At 44.9% G+C, this 20,739-nt stretch overlaps 1 protein-coding gene across 1 annotated transcript; it reads right to left on the bottom strand.

The window, feature by feature from the left end:
- Positions 1 to 3,306: 3,306 nt before the first annotated feature.
- Positions 3,307 to 20,510, bottom strand: ADSL (adenylosuccinate lyase). The gene is made up of 13 exons (XM_068560753.1): positions 20,294 to 20,510; positions 16,889 to 17,092; positions 15,133 to 15,177; positions 14,524 to 14,603; positions 10,728 to 10,899; positions 10,468 to 10,514; positions 9,780 to 9,870; positions 9,293 to 9,362; positions 9,000 to 9,147; positions 6,718 to 6,808; positions 5,670 to 5,759; positions 5,093 to 5,269; positions 3,307 to 3,437 (listed from the first exon to the last, which is right to left on the bottom strand). The coding sequence occupies exons 1-13, from the start codon at positions 20,462 to 20,464 to the stop codon at positions 3,351 to 3,353; spliced, it is 1,473 nt and encodes a 490-aa protein (XP_068416854.1). The 5' UTR covers positions 20,465 to 20,510; the 3' UTR covers positions 3,307 to 3,350.
- Between the last annotated feature and the right edge of the window lie 229 nt (positions 20,511 to 20,739).

Raw genomic sequence — 20,739 nt, 5'->3', positions numbered from 1 at the left:
GGAGACACCTATCCTCTGTGCTTCCACTGAAGGATATCTGGCTCTCCTGGTTATTGTATGAAATCTACCATCAGCCAAGGAAAGAGGGCAGTAAGTGCCCAGGTGTCTGACTGCAGCTGAACAGAAGACAGTGGTCCCACAGTCTGCCAAGACCCTGATTTCTGGATGATTCAGATCCTGGGGCTTGCATCATTGGTTAACTGAATTCAGTCTAATCTTTGAGATGCCATGAGCGTTCTCTCTTCTCAGGAACCTGAAGCCCACCCAAATGCCTTTAATTAAAATGTTAAAATAACAAAATTGCACTTAAGAGTATATCACAACACAGCCACTATGGAGAACAGTATGGAGGTTCCTTAAAAAACTACAAATGGAACTACCATATGACCCAGCAATCGCACTACTGGGCATATACTCTGAGAAAACCATAATTCAAAAAGAGTCATGTACCACAATGTTCATTGCAGCACTATTTACAATAGCCAGGACATGGAAGCAACGTAAGTGGCCACAGACAGATGAATGGATAAAGAAGATGTGGCACATATATACAATGGAATACTACTCAGCCATAAAAAGAAACAAAATTGAGTTATCTGTAGTGAGGTGGATGGACCTAGAGTCTGTCATACAGAGTGAAGTAAGTCAGAAAGAGAAAAACAAATACCATGTGCTAACACATATGTATGGAATCTTAAAAAAAAATGGTTCTGATGAACCTAGGGGCAGGACAGGAATAAAGATGCAGACGTAGAGAATGGACTTGAGGACACGGGGAAGGGGAAGGGGAAGCTGGGACAAAGTGAGAGAGTAACATTGACATATATACACTACCAAGTGTAAAATAGGTAGCTAGTGGGAAGCAGCTGCATAGCACAGGGAGATCAGCTTGGTGCTTTGTGACCACCTAGAGGCGTGGGATAGGGAGGGTGGGAGGGAGACGCAAGAGGGAGGAGATATGGGGATATACGTATGCATATAGCTGATTCACTTTGTTATAAAGCAGAAACTAACACACCATTGTAAAGCAATTATACTCCAATAAAGATGTTTAAAAAAAGAGTATATCACAAGTATATAAATATAAAACCAAGAGAATGGAAGAGGAAAGAAGACACAAAGGAAAGAAGACACAAACCCACCCCTCAAATAGTCTAGGAAGAAAAACCAGCCAAACCACCAATCACTAGAGATCAGAATTGTCAGAACAAGACTGTCATCTATTTATTTTCTATGAGGAAATTTATTAACTAAAATCCACAGTATCCGATATCCCCAGTGTGTCTGGTATGTTATAGAAGCTCTCAGATTACGATGCACTGATAGTAGCTGCTTCCTCTCCAGAGGCCTGTACTAGAGAAGGAAGTAGACAGCGTGTCTGAACAGTGCCCAATGATTAATTCCTTGTGCGAGACCTAGTAGTTTCAAACATCCCTTCCAGATGCTCACAAGAGAGGACTAACGGTAATCAAACTGTTCCTGGAAGAATTGAAATATCACGTGGCTCCGGGCGGTCCATGCCTGCTTGCCACCCTGAACTGTACTTAGAATTTGGCTTTAAGGATCACCTCCTATTCTTCACTACAGGTTGAGTTCTTCAGTCGGGCTGCCTTTGACTTGACACAACTGGGGCCGATTCAGCCTCTTCTCCCTCACGACACTCCCACTCCTGACAACTAGGTGACCCGAGGGTGGAGGTGCAGGGAGAGAGGCACTAGCTCAGAGCAGTTCTGATGTCCCTGCTTCACTCTCAACCATGGGTATGGACGGTCTCAGCTGTGTCACTCTTCCTCCTCACAACAGTATTTGAAGCAATGGCAAGTTTTCTCTTACAAGACAGGAGCCCTAACACTCCTTCACCACTCCTCATGTGGCAAGGGCTTCCTTGGAGGCTGGCTCTCCAGTTTATCTCTGTTCCTCAGACTGGGTGTCCAAAATAGAACATAAGGCCACGGGTCTGGAACAGGGTGCCCTTTCCGGACACTACACTACCATTAACACAACCTAAAACTGTCTTAGCTCACTGGCAACCACTCCTGGTTCATACTGAGTTTAAGGTTAACTTATTTACATCTACCTTAATTTCGTCTTCATTTTGGCCACATCGTTTCAATCTATTTTGGTTAGGTGAAATCTTAAGTTATCTTACCAAATAAACGTACTGGTTAATTGTCCTAGTTCTGTGTCATCTGCAAATCTGAGAGATAAGCTTTCTTCCTTTTCATCTATGCTGAAGAAATATGCAGAATGAGGCAGGGCTAGGGATAGAAGCCTATGTCATGACACGAGTGCTCTCCTTCCGGGTATCCACCCGGAGAGTGTATCCACTCTCGCTCACCTTTGGCTGCAGCTGGTTCACTCAGCTATCAGGACCAGAGATGGTCAAATGCCTTGATGAGATCAGTATACCCAGTTAGCATTTCCTTGATATACAAGCCTTATCCAAAGATCAAGTGAAGTTGGGCACAACTTCAGCTAAGCCTGATGATCACATCAGTTTTCTCTGAGAATTTACCATACCTCTAAATTTCATTACTTATTCTCATCAGATACAACTGAAATGCAGGTATCCAGCTATAACGAATCACTGAATCCAGATTATTTTGCTAGGCCTAGATCAAATTCACTTCCAGAAGAGAGGGCCAGCAATTTGTTCCCCATCTTGCAATCGCAATCAAGGGAACGTGTAAAAAGGACTAGACTAGCTGGAAAATATGCCTTGAAAGAGCAGAGTGAAGACTATAAGCTACATTTATTACGAAAATTCGTGTTGCCATGAAAAACAGAGTCCAACCACAGTGCAATTTATTTCTGCGTTGCAAACTTGAGAAATGTGAAAGCACCATGGAAAGAAAAGTGCTGTATTAATTTACGGAAACAACTCTTCTTTTTTTTTTTTTTTAAAGTTTTTTGATTTATTTCATTTATTTTTGGCTGTGTCGGGTCTAAGTTGCAGCACACGGGATCCTCATCGAGGCATATAGTATCTTTCGTTGTGGCTCATGGGCTTCCCTCTAGTTGTGGCGTGCGGGTTTTCTCTTCTCTAGTTGTGACACACAGGCTCCAGGGTGCATGGGCTCTGTAGTTTGCGGCACTTGGGCTCTAGTTGAGGCGCGCGAGCTCGAGGGCTTAGATGCCCCCGCAGCATGTGGGATCTTAGTTCCCTGACCAGGGATTGAACCCGCGTCCCCTGCAGTGTAAGGTGGATTCTTTACCACTGGACCACCAGGGAAGTCCCTACGGTAACAATTCTTGAGATAAAATAAGGCACTAGAAGTAACAGTTTTCATGACTCGGCAAAAAAAGTTAACACAGCCAACAACAGTTTTTTGTTTAATTCTCTTCTAACTCTACAGACGTAATTCTGCCTTCACCTTCATTACACTTTCATATGGTCTTAACAGGGGATGTACCTCCTCTTCTAAGAATCTCCGTACCTGCCAAAGAAGAAAGCAAATGCAAGATAAAAGAACACGTTAAGTTTTGAGAATCCTTTTTTCAATGTCAATTCATAACACTGAGACCTTATTTGATAAACCTTTATGCCACCACTGAGCTTCTATTTTTCTCAACTCCCTGCCAGAAATCTCTCCCTAGACACAGGCAGCTCACCCCATCAGGCCCACCAGGCCGCCCCTCCCCACAAACCAGCCTGGCTGTGTCCTTTCAGTTGGTCTCACCATTCTCCACCCATTACCCAAGCTAAAATTATCACTGCTTCTTCCCTCCTCCCCATTCGACCAGCTTCCAAGTGACTAACATCTTAACCAGCCCTCGAATCTGTGCCCCGTGTGCACGTACCCTGGCCTTGGCTCAAAGCCCTCGTCACCGACTGCTTACCCACTGCAGCAGTCACCTTATTGGCCTCCCGACCTCCAGTTTAAGTCCTTCAAATCCAATACACCAGAGTGACTTGAATATAAATGATAAGCTCCCGTCTGTCTTCTACTTTAAATCCTAACTGCTTCCAGGGCACCTGATAATCTGGCAACTCTCTCTTATGCTGGACGTCCATGCATCTGCCATCTCCTCTCACCCTGGTGTTCCCTACAGGTAACTCCTGCCTGTCCTTAAGATTCAGCTCAGATGTCATGTCTTCCAAGAAGTCTTTCCTAACTTCTTCTGATCTAGGGTTGTCTCCTTTGTGATCCCCAAAAAGATGTGCTTCCCTCAATTCTTGCATGTACAGCTTGGTATTCTAAGCCTTCACCATTAAGTTTTGAGCTCCCTGAAGATAAGGATTATCTAATTCATCTTTAAAGCACCAGAATTAAACACAGCACCCAAACACAATCTGAGCACCTAGCCTGTACTCGATAATGTTTTTTGTTTTTTTTTTTAACTTTGGGTTTATTTATTTATTTATGGCTGTGTTGGGTCTTCGTTTCTGTGCGAGGGCTTTCTCTAGTTGCGGCAAGTGGGGGCCACTCTTCATCGCGGTGCGCGGGCCTCTCATTATCGTGGCCTCTCTTGTTGCGGAGCACACGCTCCAGACGCGCAGGCTCAGTAATTGTGGCTCACGGGCCTAGTTGCTCCGCGGCATGTGGGATCTTCCCAGACCAAGGCTCGAACCCGTGTCCCCTGCATTGGCAGGCAGATTCTCAACCGCTGCGCCACCAGGGAAGCCCTCGATAATGTTTTTGAGTTAACCCGTAGTCTCCAAAAGGCCAAGAGGAAAAGTGACAAACATTTACTGAATACTTACTATGCACCAAGCTAGGCCTTTCAGTCCACACTCCAAGATATGTATCTCTATCCTATCGGCCAGTAAAAGTAGAAAGTCAAGACTGAACCCAAATCTACCTGACAGTAAAACCCAATCTTTGTCCATTACACCACGGCTCCAGACCAAAAGAGAATTCAGAGAAATCCACTGGGAGAAACACTTAAGGCAGCTCAAAACAACCAAATCTTTAAATTTTAGCCAGCAACCTACTCTGAATTCTTTCTAACTAGCTCCATTTCTCAGCATACCTCCCATGAAGCAGAAACATTATATTAATAGATAATATTCCAGGCTCTGCAGCCCAGCAGTGTAAAAAGAGGGCACTTGGGGAAGACTGCAGCACCACAGAAGTGTTCTGATGTTTACCTGCTGGGATGCACGACCGGTGAAAGAAGAAGGATCCAGTAAATGGTCCAACTGGGAGTGAATGGGACTGAAGTAGGCATCAGCCTGGATACGCTCTATGAGGTCATTTTCACCCCCTTCCTGCTTGACCACAGCAGCTGCCTGATGGGAGAGGACTCTGATTTTCTCATGGCAATCCTGGGAAGACAAGGAGTATGGTTGGCTTACTAGTAACAGGCATTTGAGGGCCCATGCTGTATGGCAGCTGGCGCAAAGGCCTCCTCCAAAGCTTCATGAACCATCTGCCCTTACATCCTGCCCACTTCCCAGCATTTCCTATGGAAATTCAGACCTAATTTCTTCACTGAAAGTGGACCTTTTCTACAAGTGATTAAGCAATTCACTTTTTAATAAACTGAGGTCACCACCATCACCCTCCAAAGATAGGCCTGTTCTACGGCAGCATATGGTCACTGTTCTGTACCAATACCATGACCGAAGGTAATAACAGAGACATCTTCGTGTATCCTTCTTTGGGGAGGAGAAAGCAGGACTAAAGGTGTACTTTGTTTACCCAGGAGCATGAGGGGTTACAAACCTGGCGGTTACCCCCAGCTTTCACCATGGCCATAATGATGTTCTCTGTGGCCATGAAAGGCAGCTCTTGCCGAATGCGCCGCTCAATTACCTGTACGAATGAAGCACCAAGAAGGATGCCTCAGGTTACAAAGTCATACGCACAGTAGGACATCAACTATGACCAAAAAGATACACAGCAGGGACACGAACTACCCTATCTATGAAGAAAGAGGGTAGAATGGATTGTCTTATGCTACACTGTATTTTTAAGTTTTCTCATAATCCAGAGTATTATTTTGATTTAAAAAAGGAATACTGACTTGAGTAAACTTTTAAAAGTTGCTTCATCAGGGAGGGGGTGGGGTGAGATGTGACAGGGTAAGAGAGTGGCATGGACATATATACGCTACCAAATGTAAAATAGATAGCTAGTGGGAAGCAGCCACATAGCACAGGGAGATCAGCTCGGTGCTTTGTGACCACCTAGAGGGGTGGGATGGGGAGGGTGGGAGGGAGGGAGATGCAAGAGGGAAGAGATATGGGAACATATTGTATATGTATAACTGATTCACTTTGTTATAAAGCAGAAGCTAACACACCATTGTAAGGCAATTATACTTCAATAAAGATGTTTAAAAAAAAAAAAAAAAAAAAGTTGCTTCATCAGAATGATTCCTAAAACCTCAAGTCTGCTCAATTTCAGTGCCTGACTTCAGGAGCCAAGCACAGCATGGCAACAAACCCACCTGCCTCAGGTACTCACAAACAGACCAACGGAGAAGTCTACTCTGCCAGTCACAGCAGACCTGACGACTCAGGCCGGTGGACAATTTTAAGCCAATTGGAAGCACTTCTTTTTCCCTCTTCTATAAACATGTCTATGAATCTCCCAGACCTAGTTCCCTAGAGCTTATGTCACAACATGAAGAGTGAGCTCTGCTTGGGAAGAGCTCCAACTGGACCAGAATCCAGCTCCTCCAACACGCTCACTCCAGAGCAGTAGGCCACCCGCCCCGCCCCATTCCCGCCCCGCCCTCATACTGTGCTTTTTAACGGAGGCCGCTTACTCTGGGGTACACCACCAAGCCTTCAGAAATGTTCTGCAGCGTATTCAGTATCGTATCTGCAGTGAGAAATGCCTCGGCCAAACACATTCGTCTAGAAAACAAACAGCCAATTCAGTTATCGCTTCAAGCAAATAACGATTTCCATGAAATGGAGGGTGTGTCCCAAGAAGCTGCCCTACTGACTTCTCATGCCAGATGTGCTACTTGGACAATTTCCTTCAACTACCCCAATATCCTAATGACCCTCAAATCTATCACCTCTTGACTAAGACCACTTGCCCAAGCGCCAGACCATATACCCATTTGGAGAGCTCCACCTGGCTGATGTGTAGGTTCCCCAAACCCAGAACTGAATTCAGCCACTTTTCCACTGCCTCCTGCTCCCCACCTCACCCCGCTCCTCCTCTCCCTGTAGCTCCTGACTCAGGAAATGGCACCAGCACCCCATCACCATCTTAACACTCACTCCAGTCAACCGCCAAGGCCAGCCCACCTGACATCGATTTTATATCCACATCCTCTCCAGTTACATGGCCACTGTGCCAGTGTGTACTCGGATTTTTTCTTTTTTTTTTAAAGATTTTTATTTCATGTGGACCGTTTTTAAAGTCTTTATTGAAGACTTTAGAGTCTTCGTTACAATATTGCTTCTGTTTTGTTTTGGTGTTTTGGCCGTGAGGCATGTGGGATCTTAGCTGCCAGACCAGGGATCAAACCCGCACACCTCGCATTGGAAGGTGAAGTTTTAACCACTGGACCACCAGGGAAGAACCTGGATTCGTTTTTTTTTTTAAATATATATATATATATATATATATATATATTTATATTTATATTTATTTATTTATTTATTTATTTATGGATGGATGGATGGATGGATGGCTGAGTTGGGTCTTTGTTGCTGTGCGCGGGCTTTCTCTAGTTGCAGCGAGCAGGGGCTACTCTTTGTTGTGGTGTGCGGGCTTCTCATTGCATTGGTTTCTCTTGTTGTGGAGCACAGGCTCTAGGTGTGCGGGTTTCAGCAGTTGTGGCTCGTGGGCTCTAGAGCACAGCCTCCATAGTTGTGGCTCACGGGCTTAGTTGCTCCACGGCATGTGGGATTTTCCTGGACCAGGGCTCAAACCCGTGTCCCCTGCATTGGCAGGCGGATTCTTAACCACTGCGCCACCAGGGAAGCCCCTGGACTTGGATTTTTAAAGTAGCCTCCTAACTTGTTCTGATCAGCTCCCTGTCCCCTTACAACTGATTCTCCAAATTGGTGCAGGGTATTTTAGTGTGCACATCTGATTAGGTCACAGCCTGCTAAAAAACAGTCAATGGCTGACTTCCGAATGAGTTCACATGTTTTAGTCCCATAAACCCTGGATTATGCACACACCCCAGAGACCTAGCTTTAACTCTGATCATTTCCTCTCAAGAAATTCCAGCAGAATACAAGCAAACTAGAGTAATGAATCTGCTTTTGAATATTAATAAGTATATACACAAAGCAGAAAATCACGTGCATGCTGGTACCTTATTAGTAACTACAAATTACTCCTGACCCATCTCATAACTAATTAAGATGTTGCTGTGTCAAGACACCACACATGACATCCCCCTGCCTTCAGAACAGTATCTTTGGGACTCCCCTAGAGGTCCAGCGGTTAGGACTTCACCTTCAATGCGGGGGGTGCAGGCTCCATCCCCAGTCAGGGGGCTGGGATCCCACATGCCTCACGGCCAAAAATAAACCCACAAAAAACATAAAAGAAAAACAGAAGCAATATTGTAACAAGTTCAATAAAGACTTAAAAAAAAAAAGAAAGAGCAACATCTAAACTCCTTTTCAGGGCCTAGAAGGCCCTTCATAAACTGGCTACTACCCAAGAGCATGTCCGACCTCATCTCTTGCCACAGACTTCATTCTCCAGGGCTACCCGACTATTAGTAACTCCCCCAACTGTTTTTTCTCCTGCTCTGTGCCTTTATACGTGCTCCCAATCTTGTCTCAAATGTTAAAAAATGCCTAGATTTCTTAAGTCTAAAGCATCACCTCTGTGAAGCTTCCCTCAACTCCTCCACCACCCCTCCCTCCGCTTTGCCCCCACAAGGATTACTCTGTATATATTTTGATTCTAACACATATCACACTGTTCCTTCTATGTTCTTGCCTCCCTATTAGACTCCAGGCTCCTCAGGGACAAGGAGGGAATACAGAGATGCTCATAAAGTCCTGCTGCTTCCAGGCCCCTCTTGGTCCTCCCACAACTTGCTGTACGCGACACCCCCGTTTCACTGACCGGTTGGCACTATCATCCAGTGTGCGTTCAAACCACTGCACAGATGCTGTCTGCAGCGGGTCCATGACAAGGGTCATTAGGTGACGGGCCAGGCTGCAGCACCGCTCTGAGCGCATAGGGTTCCGCTTGTACGGCATTGCACTTGAGCCTGTCCGTGTAAAGGAGAAGAAGCAAAGGCAGGAAGACCTCAGGGGACAGTGGGCGGCCGAGCACGCTCCTGGCAGAACTGTTGACACGCGCCCGCGAACCTCCTGGCATCTCGCGGTGCTCCCGGGCCTCCACGCAACACTCACCAATCTGCTGTTTTTCAAAGGGTTCCTCCAGCTCCTTGAGGCTTGCCAGGAGTCGTATGTCAGTACAAATCTGGGGAACAGCAGGGGCACAGGCATCACCCACACTCTTAGCATGCGGGGTCTGGGGCAGGGACTGGACGGATGGAGGAGGTGAGCTCTTCGGGAGCCCGCCGAGCTGAAGGTCAGCATGTCCTCCCCGAGGGAGACTCCTCTCAGCTCCTGAAGAGCTGGCATTCGGGGAGCACGGGAATGTTCTGGTGAAACACTGCGTAGGATTATCACGGACAGACAACGGCAAGATGAACTTTAATGAGAACACGGAAACTAGTCCTTCCTTTTAACACACCTTAACTTAAGAGGCTTCACTGACAGGCCCCAAATTGCTATGAGTGATATCTGACATCTCTCAAAAGCCACAATGAAGTCGAAGTGAGGCTGGGCGGGTCTGTCTGTGGCGTCCAACACTCCCATTGCTACCACCACTCACCTTGTGCACCGATGCCCCCAAGCCGGCCAGCGCGGACAGCACCTCAATATCTATTTTTCGTGTATAGGTCTGCCCTGTGATGATGAAAGCCCTAGTAATGAATAGAAAAGAGCCTCACGTGAAAATATTCCAAAATGTGACTGTGTCAAACAAATGAGCAAGAACAGACTGAGCGAAAGCTTGGCGCCACTGGAACACTAAGTCACACTGAGCCCAGGACCTCGCTGATATGTGGCTCCAGGAACACACTGCTCTTCCACCCTTTTTACTGATACCCAGACAGCCGCCCTGACCCGAGGAGGAAACACGGTCCAGCGAGCCTCTGTCCTGCTGCAGTCCAATGAAGTGCCTGAAACAAGGAGCCGTGGGGGAGCCTGTAGTCCTCGATGCAAATAGCCAGACTGAGACCAACCCATCGGAGGTCCTCAGTAAAAAGCAAAACAGCAACAACATGGGTAAGGCTATTCTACTGAACTCAGAACTAAATAGCTTCCTTTTTTCTTATAAATTATAAGAAATATAATAGAATCCAGACTGTAAGAATAAAACCCAGGCTAGAGATGGAAGGAGATGGGTGGAAGGACAGGGAAAGAAAAAAAAAAAAAAAAAAAAAATTTAAGGTCAAATCTAGAGGAATACTATCTTTCATTACTTAACAAGGAGGCCAACACTTTTCCCACTTACCTACCTCTTAAATCCTGCCTTTTCTGTCACCATCTTGTCAAGCTGCTCTACCTTGGAAAGAAAAGACATCCCTATAGAAATTCAGGTGTGTCTAGCATGAGAACATCTTGACAAGTCACCTGCCCAGGTTTTGGCCTTCACTACCCGCTTCCAGTCCAGACTCCACCCATTCCAGGTTCAATCGCTCCTACCATCCTGGAGGTCAGCTTTGTCTCTGGTGCTCCTGCAGTTGAGTTTGTATCACCCAGGTCACTTTCAGAATACCTTTTGGTCATCTCCCTCGAAGAGCTGCAGGAAGCTGGCCTGGGTGCCAGTGGTGCCCTTCACTCCTCGGAAGCGTAGGTCATCTTGGACACGCTTCAAGTTCTGGAGATCCATGCAAAGATCTTGAATCCAAAGACAGCAACGTTTCCCAACTGTGGTCAGCTGAGCAGGCCTGAAAACAACCCAAAGAGAACACAGAGAGGTCTCAAACCAGTGACTTATTTCATAAAACCTTCACTGCTTCTTATAATAATCACTGCTACCTCTGGGAAGGGTAAGAATTAAAGTAAGAGACAGAGAAACCAGTGAAGACAAAACAAGAGCTAAAAAGTTTAAGCAAATAAGTTAAGCAAATTCAGTGTCATTTATAAATATTCAAAGGTTATAAAACTAAAGGGCTACTAGCATAGTTCTTTCTTCACCATCAAGAGGCACTATAAGGGCAGAGACAATGTCTGTTTTGTTTGTCCCCAGGCCTTGGCAAGAAATATACACGTAACAAACATTTGCCAAGCATCTAATGTGTTCTTGGTATTGGAAATACAACAAAGAACAAAACAGACAAGTGGAGCTCATATTGTCATGTAAACAAGTAAACAAACAAGATAATTGTTCATTTTTAAAATGCTATCAAAAAATAAAACAAGGATGACGATACTGGAGATTGTGACTCTAGACTGACAGTAAAGAAAGGGCTCTGTAAAGAGTCCAGATCTGACGAAGAGGGACTTCCCTGGTGGCGCAGTGGTTAAGACTCCGCCTGCCAATGCAGGGGACATGGGTTCGAGCCCTGGTCCGGGAGGATCCCACATGCCACGGAGCAACAAAGCCTGTGTGCCACAACTACCGAGCCTGGGCTCTAGAGCTCACGAGCCACAACTACTGAGCCCATGCACTGCAACTACTGAAGCCCGCAGGCCTACAGCCCGTGCTCCAGAGAGAGAGAAGCCACCGCAATGAGAAGCCCACGCGTCGCAATGAAGAGTAGCCCCTGCTCGCTGCAACTAGAGAAAGCCCGCATGCAGCAACAAAGACCCAACACAGCCAAAAATAAATAAAATAAATAAATAAATAAATAAATAAAAGATCCAATGAAGAGCCAGCCAAACTGTGGAGAATAACCCCAAAACACACACAACCAGGGGACTCTAACATAATAGCTAATGGCTTTGTCTTCAGTCTGAGGTCTAAATCAATCTATTGCAGGTCTGTTTATAACATAAAACATAATTAAGAGTAAACTGCAATAAAGTCAGAGTTCTACTAGATGACCTAGCCTACTCCATGTGGAATTTCTCTTCTATTAGGCTAATGATACTGACAGCTGGCGACATCAAGGCACCCCACTAGGAATGTCTACAGCATACACATCAAAAGTTAGGACACATATTCCCAAATCAATCTTATGGTAGTCTTCCTTGTTAACTTCTGCTACTAGATTATTGGTACAAGCAAAGAAAAAAATACATTTGCATGGACCTATTCATAGGAGCATTATACATAATAGCAACAGAGTGGAAACAAGCCAAATGTCCAGCAACTGGTGAACAGATAATGTAAAAATAAATTAAGTACTGACACATGCTACATGGATGAACACTGAAAACACTATGGTAAGTGAAAAGAAGCCAGTCACAAGAAGATGAACATTATATGATTCGACTTAAACAAAGTGTCTAAGAGAGGCAAATCCATAGACAGAAAACAGATTTGTGGTTGCCAGGAGCTAGGGAATGGGGGAATGGGGGAATGGGGGAATGGGGGAATGCGGGAATGGGAGGGAATGCTAACGGGTACAGGTCTTTTGGGGGGGTGATGGAAATATTCTGAAATTATATACTGGTAATGACTGCATGAACTCTGTAAATATACAAAAAACCACTGAACTGTATACTTCAAATGGTGAATATTATGGTTAAGTCAGTTATATCTCAATAAAGCTATTTCTTTTTAATTGCAGGGACTCACCCATTCTGAGGTCACATCTACGCATCAATACCATTTTCTGAGTTTCTAACGGCTGCTAACTGTGGCAGCAGGTACCCCTCATTAAACCATCCCCAGAGGAATACTGGAATGCCTGCATCCCCTGAGCACTCTCCAATAGATGCAGGAGAAGAGGAGCTGCAGCACAGGTGATGCTAGGCGTCTATGGAGCCAGCACAGAACGCAACGTTTGTCATGGCCCAGCCATTCACACTGAGCACTGACTCCTTCACAGGAACAAATCCTTCTGGTTTCTGCTACTAATAACGAAGGCTCTAATTTTAAGGAAGATTAAACTCAATAGGCTTTCCTAAGTTACAGGGGATGATACCCTTGTTGCCATAGCAACACCCCATTAAAACATAAGGCAGGGCTTCCCTGGTGGCACAGTGGTTAAGAATCCGCCTGCCAATGCAGGGGGACACGGGTGTGAGCCCTGGTCCAGGCAGATCCCACATGCCGCGGAGCAACTAAGTCCGTGAGCCACAACTACTGAGCCTGCGCTCTAGAGCCCGCGAGCCACAACTACTGAAGCCTGCACGCCTAGAGCCCGGGCTCCGCAACAAGAGAAGCCACCGCAATGAGAAGCCTGCGCACCACAATGAAGAGTAGCCTCCGCTCGCTGCAACTAGAGAAAGCCTGCATGCAGCAACGAAGACCCAACGCAGCCAAAAATAAAATAAACAAATAAATTAAACAAAAACAAAAGGCAGAGGCTAACACACCACTACTCAAATATCATCACTTGAAACCTGCTACTAGCATTTCAAAAATGAGATCATTGGCTTTAAAACAGGGTTTTATTCAGTAATCATAAAAATACTTGCACATTCAAAACATAAAAAACATAGTATGGAAAAAATTTTAGTTACCCTATTACCTCATAAACCAGAGTAATCAGTATATACATCTTGGTGTACTTCCTTCCAATCTCTGTACAATTTATATGCTGTCTTTTCCCCACAACATTAACCTAAGTGCATTCCCATGTCTTATTAGTCTTACCAGCATCATTTTGTTAGTTGTGTATTATTCCAACCTGTGGATATACTACATTCTATACCTTATTTAATTATTCTCTTATTCTTGGACATTTAGATTGTTTCCAATGCTTACCATCATAAATAATATTTTAACAAAGATCTTTGTACATATAGCTTTTCCCATAATTTGGATGACTTGGGTTAAATTCTCAAGAATGGAATCACTGAATCAAGAATACTTTCTTGAGAGGCAGAGTGGAAACAGATCCAAGAAGAGAGCAATCAGAGGCTCCCCCTTCCTGTGGCCTAAACTGGGAGAGCCCCTCCTTCCCTCCTGCTCATGCCGCAGGAAGGTACCCATCTAAAACTCTGGTCCTTCATAGTTACCCCAACTAGCTGTCTACTGTCCTGACCTGCAAAACCATCTGGGCTGACTCTACTAACCAGCATTGGATTCCTGGAGTGGGAAAGGAGGGATCAGGCCCTGTGACTTAAACAGGATCTGCTCTCCAACCTCCTCCTTGTCCCTAAAACATCTCCCTGTAGGCAAAGGAGATACCAGAAGTGTTAGATTATTAAATTAAGGGGAAAAAAAAGAATACTTTCTGTATACATATTTTCCAATGAAATGAACCACTAGATTTACTCTCTAAGCAGTACAGCTTTTAAGGTAGGTATAAGGTTCATTCCTCACAGGCACCCCAAGTGCTTATGTTTTGAGATTTCTCACCTCCAGGTTACCATGGAGAAGGGAGAACTGAAGGAATAAATGGAAGCTGGATGCACATAAACAAGCCCAATTCCCAAGAGGTAACCCTCTCACTTACTGGAAATGTGTGAAACCTAAGGTGGGAAGATCAGCTCGTTCCTTGGCAAAGTCGGCAAGCCGAGAGATCACTCTGGCAAGCTGCGAGGAAGACCATGTGCGAGAAAGAGTGAATTCAGGCTGAGCACTTGCATAAACAGGAACTAAATTTGGAGACAATTCATATACAATTACACCTCCAGCTCACGGAAGGCAGAGGCCATATTTTTTCATCTTTGTATCTTAAAGTGCCTTCAAGAGTTCATACCAACCAACATTCAAAAACTGAGTTGACTACCTAAAATGTCACGAATTATTTCTGCACAGTTTTAACACCACTGGCACGTTCATGAAGAAAAACAAGACAAAATCATAAATCTGACCCACATATTCCAGCCACGTGCTGCTGGTTACACTTTCTTCACTTAAAAGGCTATGCCTTAAAAAGCATTAACTTATATAGTGATTTAACTCAAGAAGAGATAATTAGTTCTACAGATTAGATCTAGGATCATTCATCTGAGTAAACAATAACTTATTTAGATTTACATTGTGCTGCTTTACACTGTGGTACCCATCTCCTGTCACAGGGACTCTTAGGACTGGTAAGCAACTTCTGTCAACTTCTTACCTTTGGCAAAAGCAGGTCAAATGCATTTCTAAGAATAATCAAGTCCTGCAAGGGAAATGCAGTGATCTTACGTTAATCAGCTTTGCCCAAACAACATTATGACATAACACTTCTTGGCCATCACAACTGGGTTTCTAACCTAGTTGCCTATCTCACTTTCAGCAACACACTGTGCAAGCCAGAAGATGCTAACAGAAATTCTCTTCTGATTACTGTTTTAAAAGCACACCAACTTAGAGAGCAGTACTACTGGATTCTATAAGCACAAAGCCTTTATACTTATAAAGCCCTATTTATGTGGTATCTAATGTAACGGGAAAATGATGAGGGGTAAGCCCCCTCGTGAATACGGCAAAGATGTCCCGGTCAACAGGGTTTATACCTTCCCGAAGATTAGTGTTTGAGTTTCTGAGAAGAATCCATAGGGGTAAAAAAAAAAAAAAAAAAAAAAAAAATCCATAAGGCACATTTCATTAGTTTCCACTCCCTTTTTTTCATGTCAATCATTGCTAACAAAAAAAAGTCATGAACTACAAGATCTAGGTTTAGGAAATCTAAAGCTGTTCCTGGGGGGTTAGGAGATGTAAGTGTTGCAGGCAACTCCAACACATGTTTATGAGACAGTAATTGTTGAGCCCAACTGCATGCTGGGTAATTTTAAAAGGATACTCCAAGTTAGAGGACTGCTGTTCTCCCATTATCTGATTCACCAATTACACATCGATGCCTTTAATTACGTACCACATTAGACAAAAAATGTTACTTCGGGCAACTCAGAAATTACTGGCTTCTTTCTGAACTGCAAGTGTATCTGGATTCTAACTTCTAGTCCCACGGGTGCCCTGCAATAAGGGCAGAGCTCTGGAGCCACTCTACCCAGGCATGAATCCTTTCCAGCTGCAAAACCTAGAGCAAGTTCTTCAACTTCTACACTTCCTCATCTGTGGCAATGGGGAAAAAAAAGCCAAAGCCAAAGACTACATATTCTGAATCCATTTATATGAAATATCGAGAAAAGGCACAACTATAGACACAGAAAGCAGGTCAGTGGTTGTTTGAAACTGGAAGCAGGAGTGGAGATTGACTGTAAAACAAGCAAAAGAGAACTTCTTGGCGTGAGGGGTATGCTCGAAAACTGGAGTGTGGTGAGGCTGAATGATTGCATAAATTTACTAAACCTCATTGAACTGTACCTTTAAAATGGGTAAACTTATGATATTAAACTATACCTCAATAAAGCTATTTAAAAATGGAGATAACAGAATCTAACTCTTATGCCTGTTGTGAAGAAAAAATGAAGTAATACGTAGAAAGTGCTCAGAATAGCGCTCGGCGCCTAGTAAACTTCGGAAAATGCTTGCTTTTACTTTCTCGTGTTTATGAGACACTTTTGCTAATTAAGGGATTTAAGAATTATAAGGTAATTATTTCTTTTTTTCAGAAGTCTTGGCAAAGAGTAAAAAGGACTTTGGAAAGAAAATCCCTTTGGAAAACTACTTTGGCCACTAAAATGCTAAGAACTCGGCTTATGTCCAGCATACCAACGCGTAGGCAGTATCTGTACGTCTCATTTTATGGAGGTCATTAGGGGCTTAGAGTTTAGATTGGAAGGATACCAAAAGCGGAAAATTCCTGAGCACTGAGATCCTAAGATCTATGGAGTCACTTCCTAAAATGGACAAAATCAAAGAAAATTTATAAATGCATTATAAACACTGAGTCTAAGTGGAAACAAAACAACATCATGGGCTCCTACTGTATTGTCTCCAACATAGCAGGAGGTGGCACCAAGATGAATAATGCCAGCAGCTTTGGGGCAGCAGTGGGCAAACGTGTGCACATGAGCCATCACATCATGTCGTAACTGCTTCTCTTCCTCAGCTGCCATCTTGAAGTCGATGTTGTCCAGGTTTGATTTCATCTCCTGAATTTGTTCATCTGTGACAGGCAAACCCAATGTCTGCAGAGCAGGCAAAATAAAATAAAATAACTTCTTGTAGCACAATTATTTGAATTGAAGTGACACTGAAAAAAAAATTGGTTCATGTTAGCATTTATGCCCTACCTTCCAATTCTTAAACTAAAATTGGGCCAACTAAACTAAAAGGACATGGGGAGGAGGAGACAACTTTCTAAATGAATCATGGTAAATTATATTCTAAGGGAACTCCAATATATAAAACAATGCAATCCTGATTTTTGTTCCCTCTGCCCCTACGTCTCTGCTCACTCCCTCACAGGTCTGGTCTCTGGGCTCAAACGCCATCTCCTCAGAGGGGTCTTTCCCGACTTCAATGTGAAACACGCTTCTTCTGTGCACTCTCTATCTATCCCTTTAGCCTGGTTTTATTTAGAGCACTTATCACCACATGACATTTTTACAAATCTATTAGCCTGTCTCTCCCCTCTAGAATGTATATACTCTCTGAGAGGAGAGCTTTGTGGTATTTATTGCTTATTCTTTAGTGCTTGGCACTTAAGTGCCCAAAGTGTAGGATCCAGGCCACAGCTTTACATTTGATCTAGATGGATTTAGCCAGAGAAACCAAAATTAGGAATGCTATTAGTATCTTTGCCAACAAATTATGTGCAACAAATTCAGTGCAACTGAAAGCAATTCCGGGGCTTCCCTGGTGGCGCAGCGGTTAAGAATCCGCCTGCCAATGCAGGGAACATGGGTTCGAGCCCTGGTCCAGAAAGATCCCACATGCCGTGGAACAAATAAGCCCGTGCGCCACAACTACTGAGCCTGTGCTCTACAGCCTGTGAGCCACAACCACTGAGCCTGAGTGCCACAACTACTGAAGCTCGTGTGCCTAGAGCCCGTGCACCGCAACAAAGAGTAGCCCTCGCTCGCCGCAACTAGAGAAAGCCTGCGCGCAGCAACAAAGACCCAACGCAGCCAAAAATAAAAATAAATAAATTAAAAAAAAAAAAAAAAAAAAAAAGCAAGCAATTCCGGGAGATACAAATGAGAAAATAAACACATCAACATCTTACGTTCATCCATCACTGAAAAAATCAGGCCAACAAAAAATAGCTGGCAGCCCACAGGCAGCTCGGAACCCTGGAGCCAAGTACTGAATAAGTTCATTGGTGAAATTTATCCAAACCTCACTTGAAAGCCCCAAGGCCTGGCCCTGGGAAGGGGCTCACATCTTAAGACCTACCTTGTCCAAGGTGGTAGCTACTACTCAGATGTGGCTATTTACATTTAAACTAGTAAAAATTTAAAAGTAAAAACTCAGGACTTCCCTGGCAGTGCAGTGGTTAAGAGTCGGAGCTCCCACTGTAGGGGGCGTAGGTTCGATCCCTGGTCGGGGAACTAAGATCCCACATGCCGCTCAGCCCAGCCAAAAAAAAAAAGAAAAGTAAAAATTCAATTCCTCAGTCACACTAGCCACATCTGCCCAAGCTGCCTTGGATTTTTAGTCATCAGACCTGACATCTCAGGGCTCCTCCCAAAGCAAAGCAGCAGGGGGCAGCGTGGTCAAAATGCTTCCTATCCCCAAGCAATGTGTCTTCTCAAAATTCATTCCCTACTCCTAATTTTCAGCACTTCTGCTAATCTCTCATGGCTCAAATTTTTTAACTACTAAATTATTATGTAATTTGTGCTGTTAATTTTGACAACCTAGCTAATAGATAATCCAAACTCAGGAGATATCAAAATTGTCTGCATTTCGGGCAATGTATATATAGACTGGGCAGAGGAAAGGACACATATTCAGACTCTACATTTCAATCCCAGCTTGAACCTTTTACTAGCTACGTTGAGTGGCAAAATCTTAAGAGTGCCACCACCCTTATCTAGAGTACCAAGTAAAACAGAAAATAGAGTACATGCCTAGTACATAACAAACCACAACACACTTCATGTTCTTGTCTACTATCTATTATTGTTATCTGAGCCCAGTTTATGAAATCTCTCTGTGCCTCCATTCTATCCTCTGTAACTCCATTCTATCCTCTGTAAAACAGGAATAACTTACTTATTATAAAGAATTGTTTTGAGGATTAGTAAACTATTAATTTTTAATCTTCAAACTGCCGGGCACACGCATAGCAGGCACTGCAGAAATGTCTGCTACTTTTCTTTTTTAATTGGAGTATGGTTGATTTACGATGTTGTGCTAGTTTCAGGTGTACACCGAAGTGAATCAGTTATACATATACGTATATCTGCTCTTTTTTAGGTTCTTTTACATATAGGCCATTACAGAGTATTCTGTCTGCTAGTGTTATGTACTACTTTATTTTCTTGAGCATAGTGATAGGAAGGGGGTAAAATCTAGGAAGAAAGTTTCCTGTTTGGGGACCGTGTACCTCGGTCCTAGGCACGTACTCAAGATTTGTTTCCAGGTTTACTAAATGTCATTTGGGTGCTGCCATCTTGCTTGTTGTGGCATTTTCCTCTGAAACTTTACAGCTCTGTGGATCACCTTCAGTTTCCTTCAGCTCCTCTGCAAAGGCCCGTCTGTAGCTATTTCTGAAATCGTTGGGCTAAATAGGTCTACATGCAGCTCTTATAAGAGAACCCATACATCTCATCTAACAGCCCCGATTCTCCCTCCCCAGAGGCAGACGGCAGCAGGGTGAAGCGGAAACGGTGGCCCAGGAAACATGGAATTTGTAGTGACAGTCCGGTCTCAGACAACACTGAGGCACTGTGGAGGGCGAGGTGGCTGAGCGCTCAGTCAGGCTCTGCACGGGACACGGGTTCACACCTGGGTTCCGCTATCAATGGTAAGGAGCAAATAACGCGCTGGGTACCATCGAGGCTTGGTCTTCTTCCCTACAATGTGGGAAAACCACCACCTAGTTTGCCAAGTCTTTACGGGTTAACGGGGGAAAGACGTGTACAGAAACGAGCACAACGGCACGGACCAAGCGCTCGGCTATGTACTCCTGCAGGAACCGCCAAGACTTACCCCCTGAAACGGTAACTGCACCTCTCGCCGCCCCCTGTGCGCCTCGAACCCTCGACGATTAAAACATGTGAGGCAACAGGTGGCGGCTGCCGGGTCTCCTGCCCTGGGCTTCCTGGGGCCTCAGCTCCTCTGGATTAGCGGGGAGGCTGCCCCCGGAGGCTCAGCCGGCGCTCGGCACCCAACCCGGCACGTGCGGGGCCGGGCCCGCCTCCAGCCCCGCAGCACGTTACCTGCTCGGCTTCCGCCAGCCACAGCCAGAGCTGCCGCCAGGTCCGGAATTTGTACCTGTCGCTAAACACGAAGCACATCTCCGGGCTGGCATAACGGGAGGCAAGCGGCGAGCGGTAGCTGTCGTGCCCGCAGGCCGCCTCCCGCCCGCCACCGTCGCCCCCCGCCGCCATCCCGAACACGCTACCCCGCCGAAGCCGGACAGGGACACCGAGGACGGAAGCGGAAGTCCGGGAGCGGAACATCCTCCGCTTGGTCCCGCCCCCGGGGTTCCGGGAGACCCGAGCCCCCAAGGTTGTTCAGTTTCGGCGGTTGGCTTTCTGAGGGTTAAGGAGTTTCTCTTGGTTTACCAGAAACGTGATTAGCGCTTCATAAGTTACTCAGCAGCTCTGCGTCTCAGTCTCCCCATCTGAAAAAAGGTACATTAAGACCCGCCTTTAAGATTCCT

This window comes from Eschrichtius robustus, chromosome 13 (genome assembly GCF_028021215.1).
Source record: "Eschrichtius robustus isolate mEscRob2 chromosome 13, mEscRob2.pri, whole genome shotgun sequence".
Taxonomy (NCBI): Eukaryota; Metazoa; Chordata; class Mammalia; order Artiodactyla; family Eschrichtiidae; genus Eschrichtius; species Eschrichtius robustus.
This window is presented reverse-complemented; position numbering and strand designations above follow the sequence as displayed.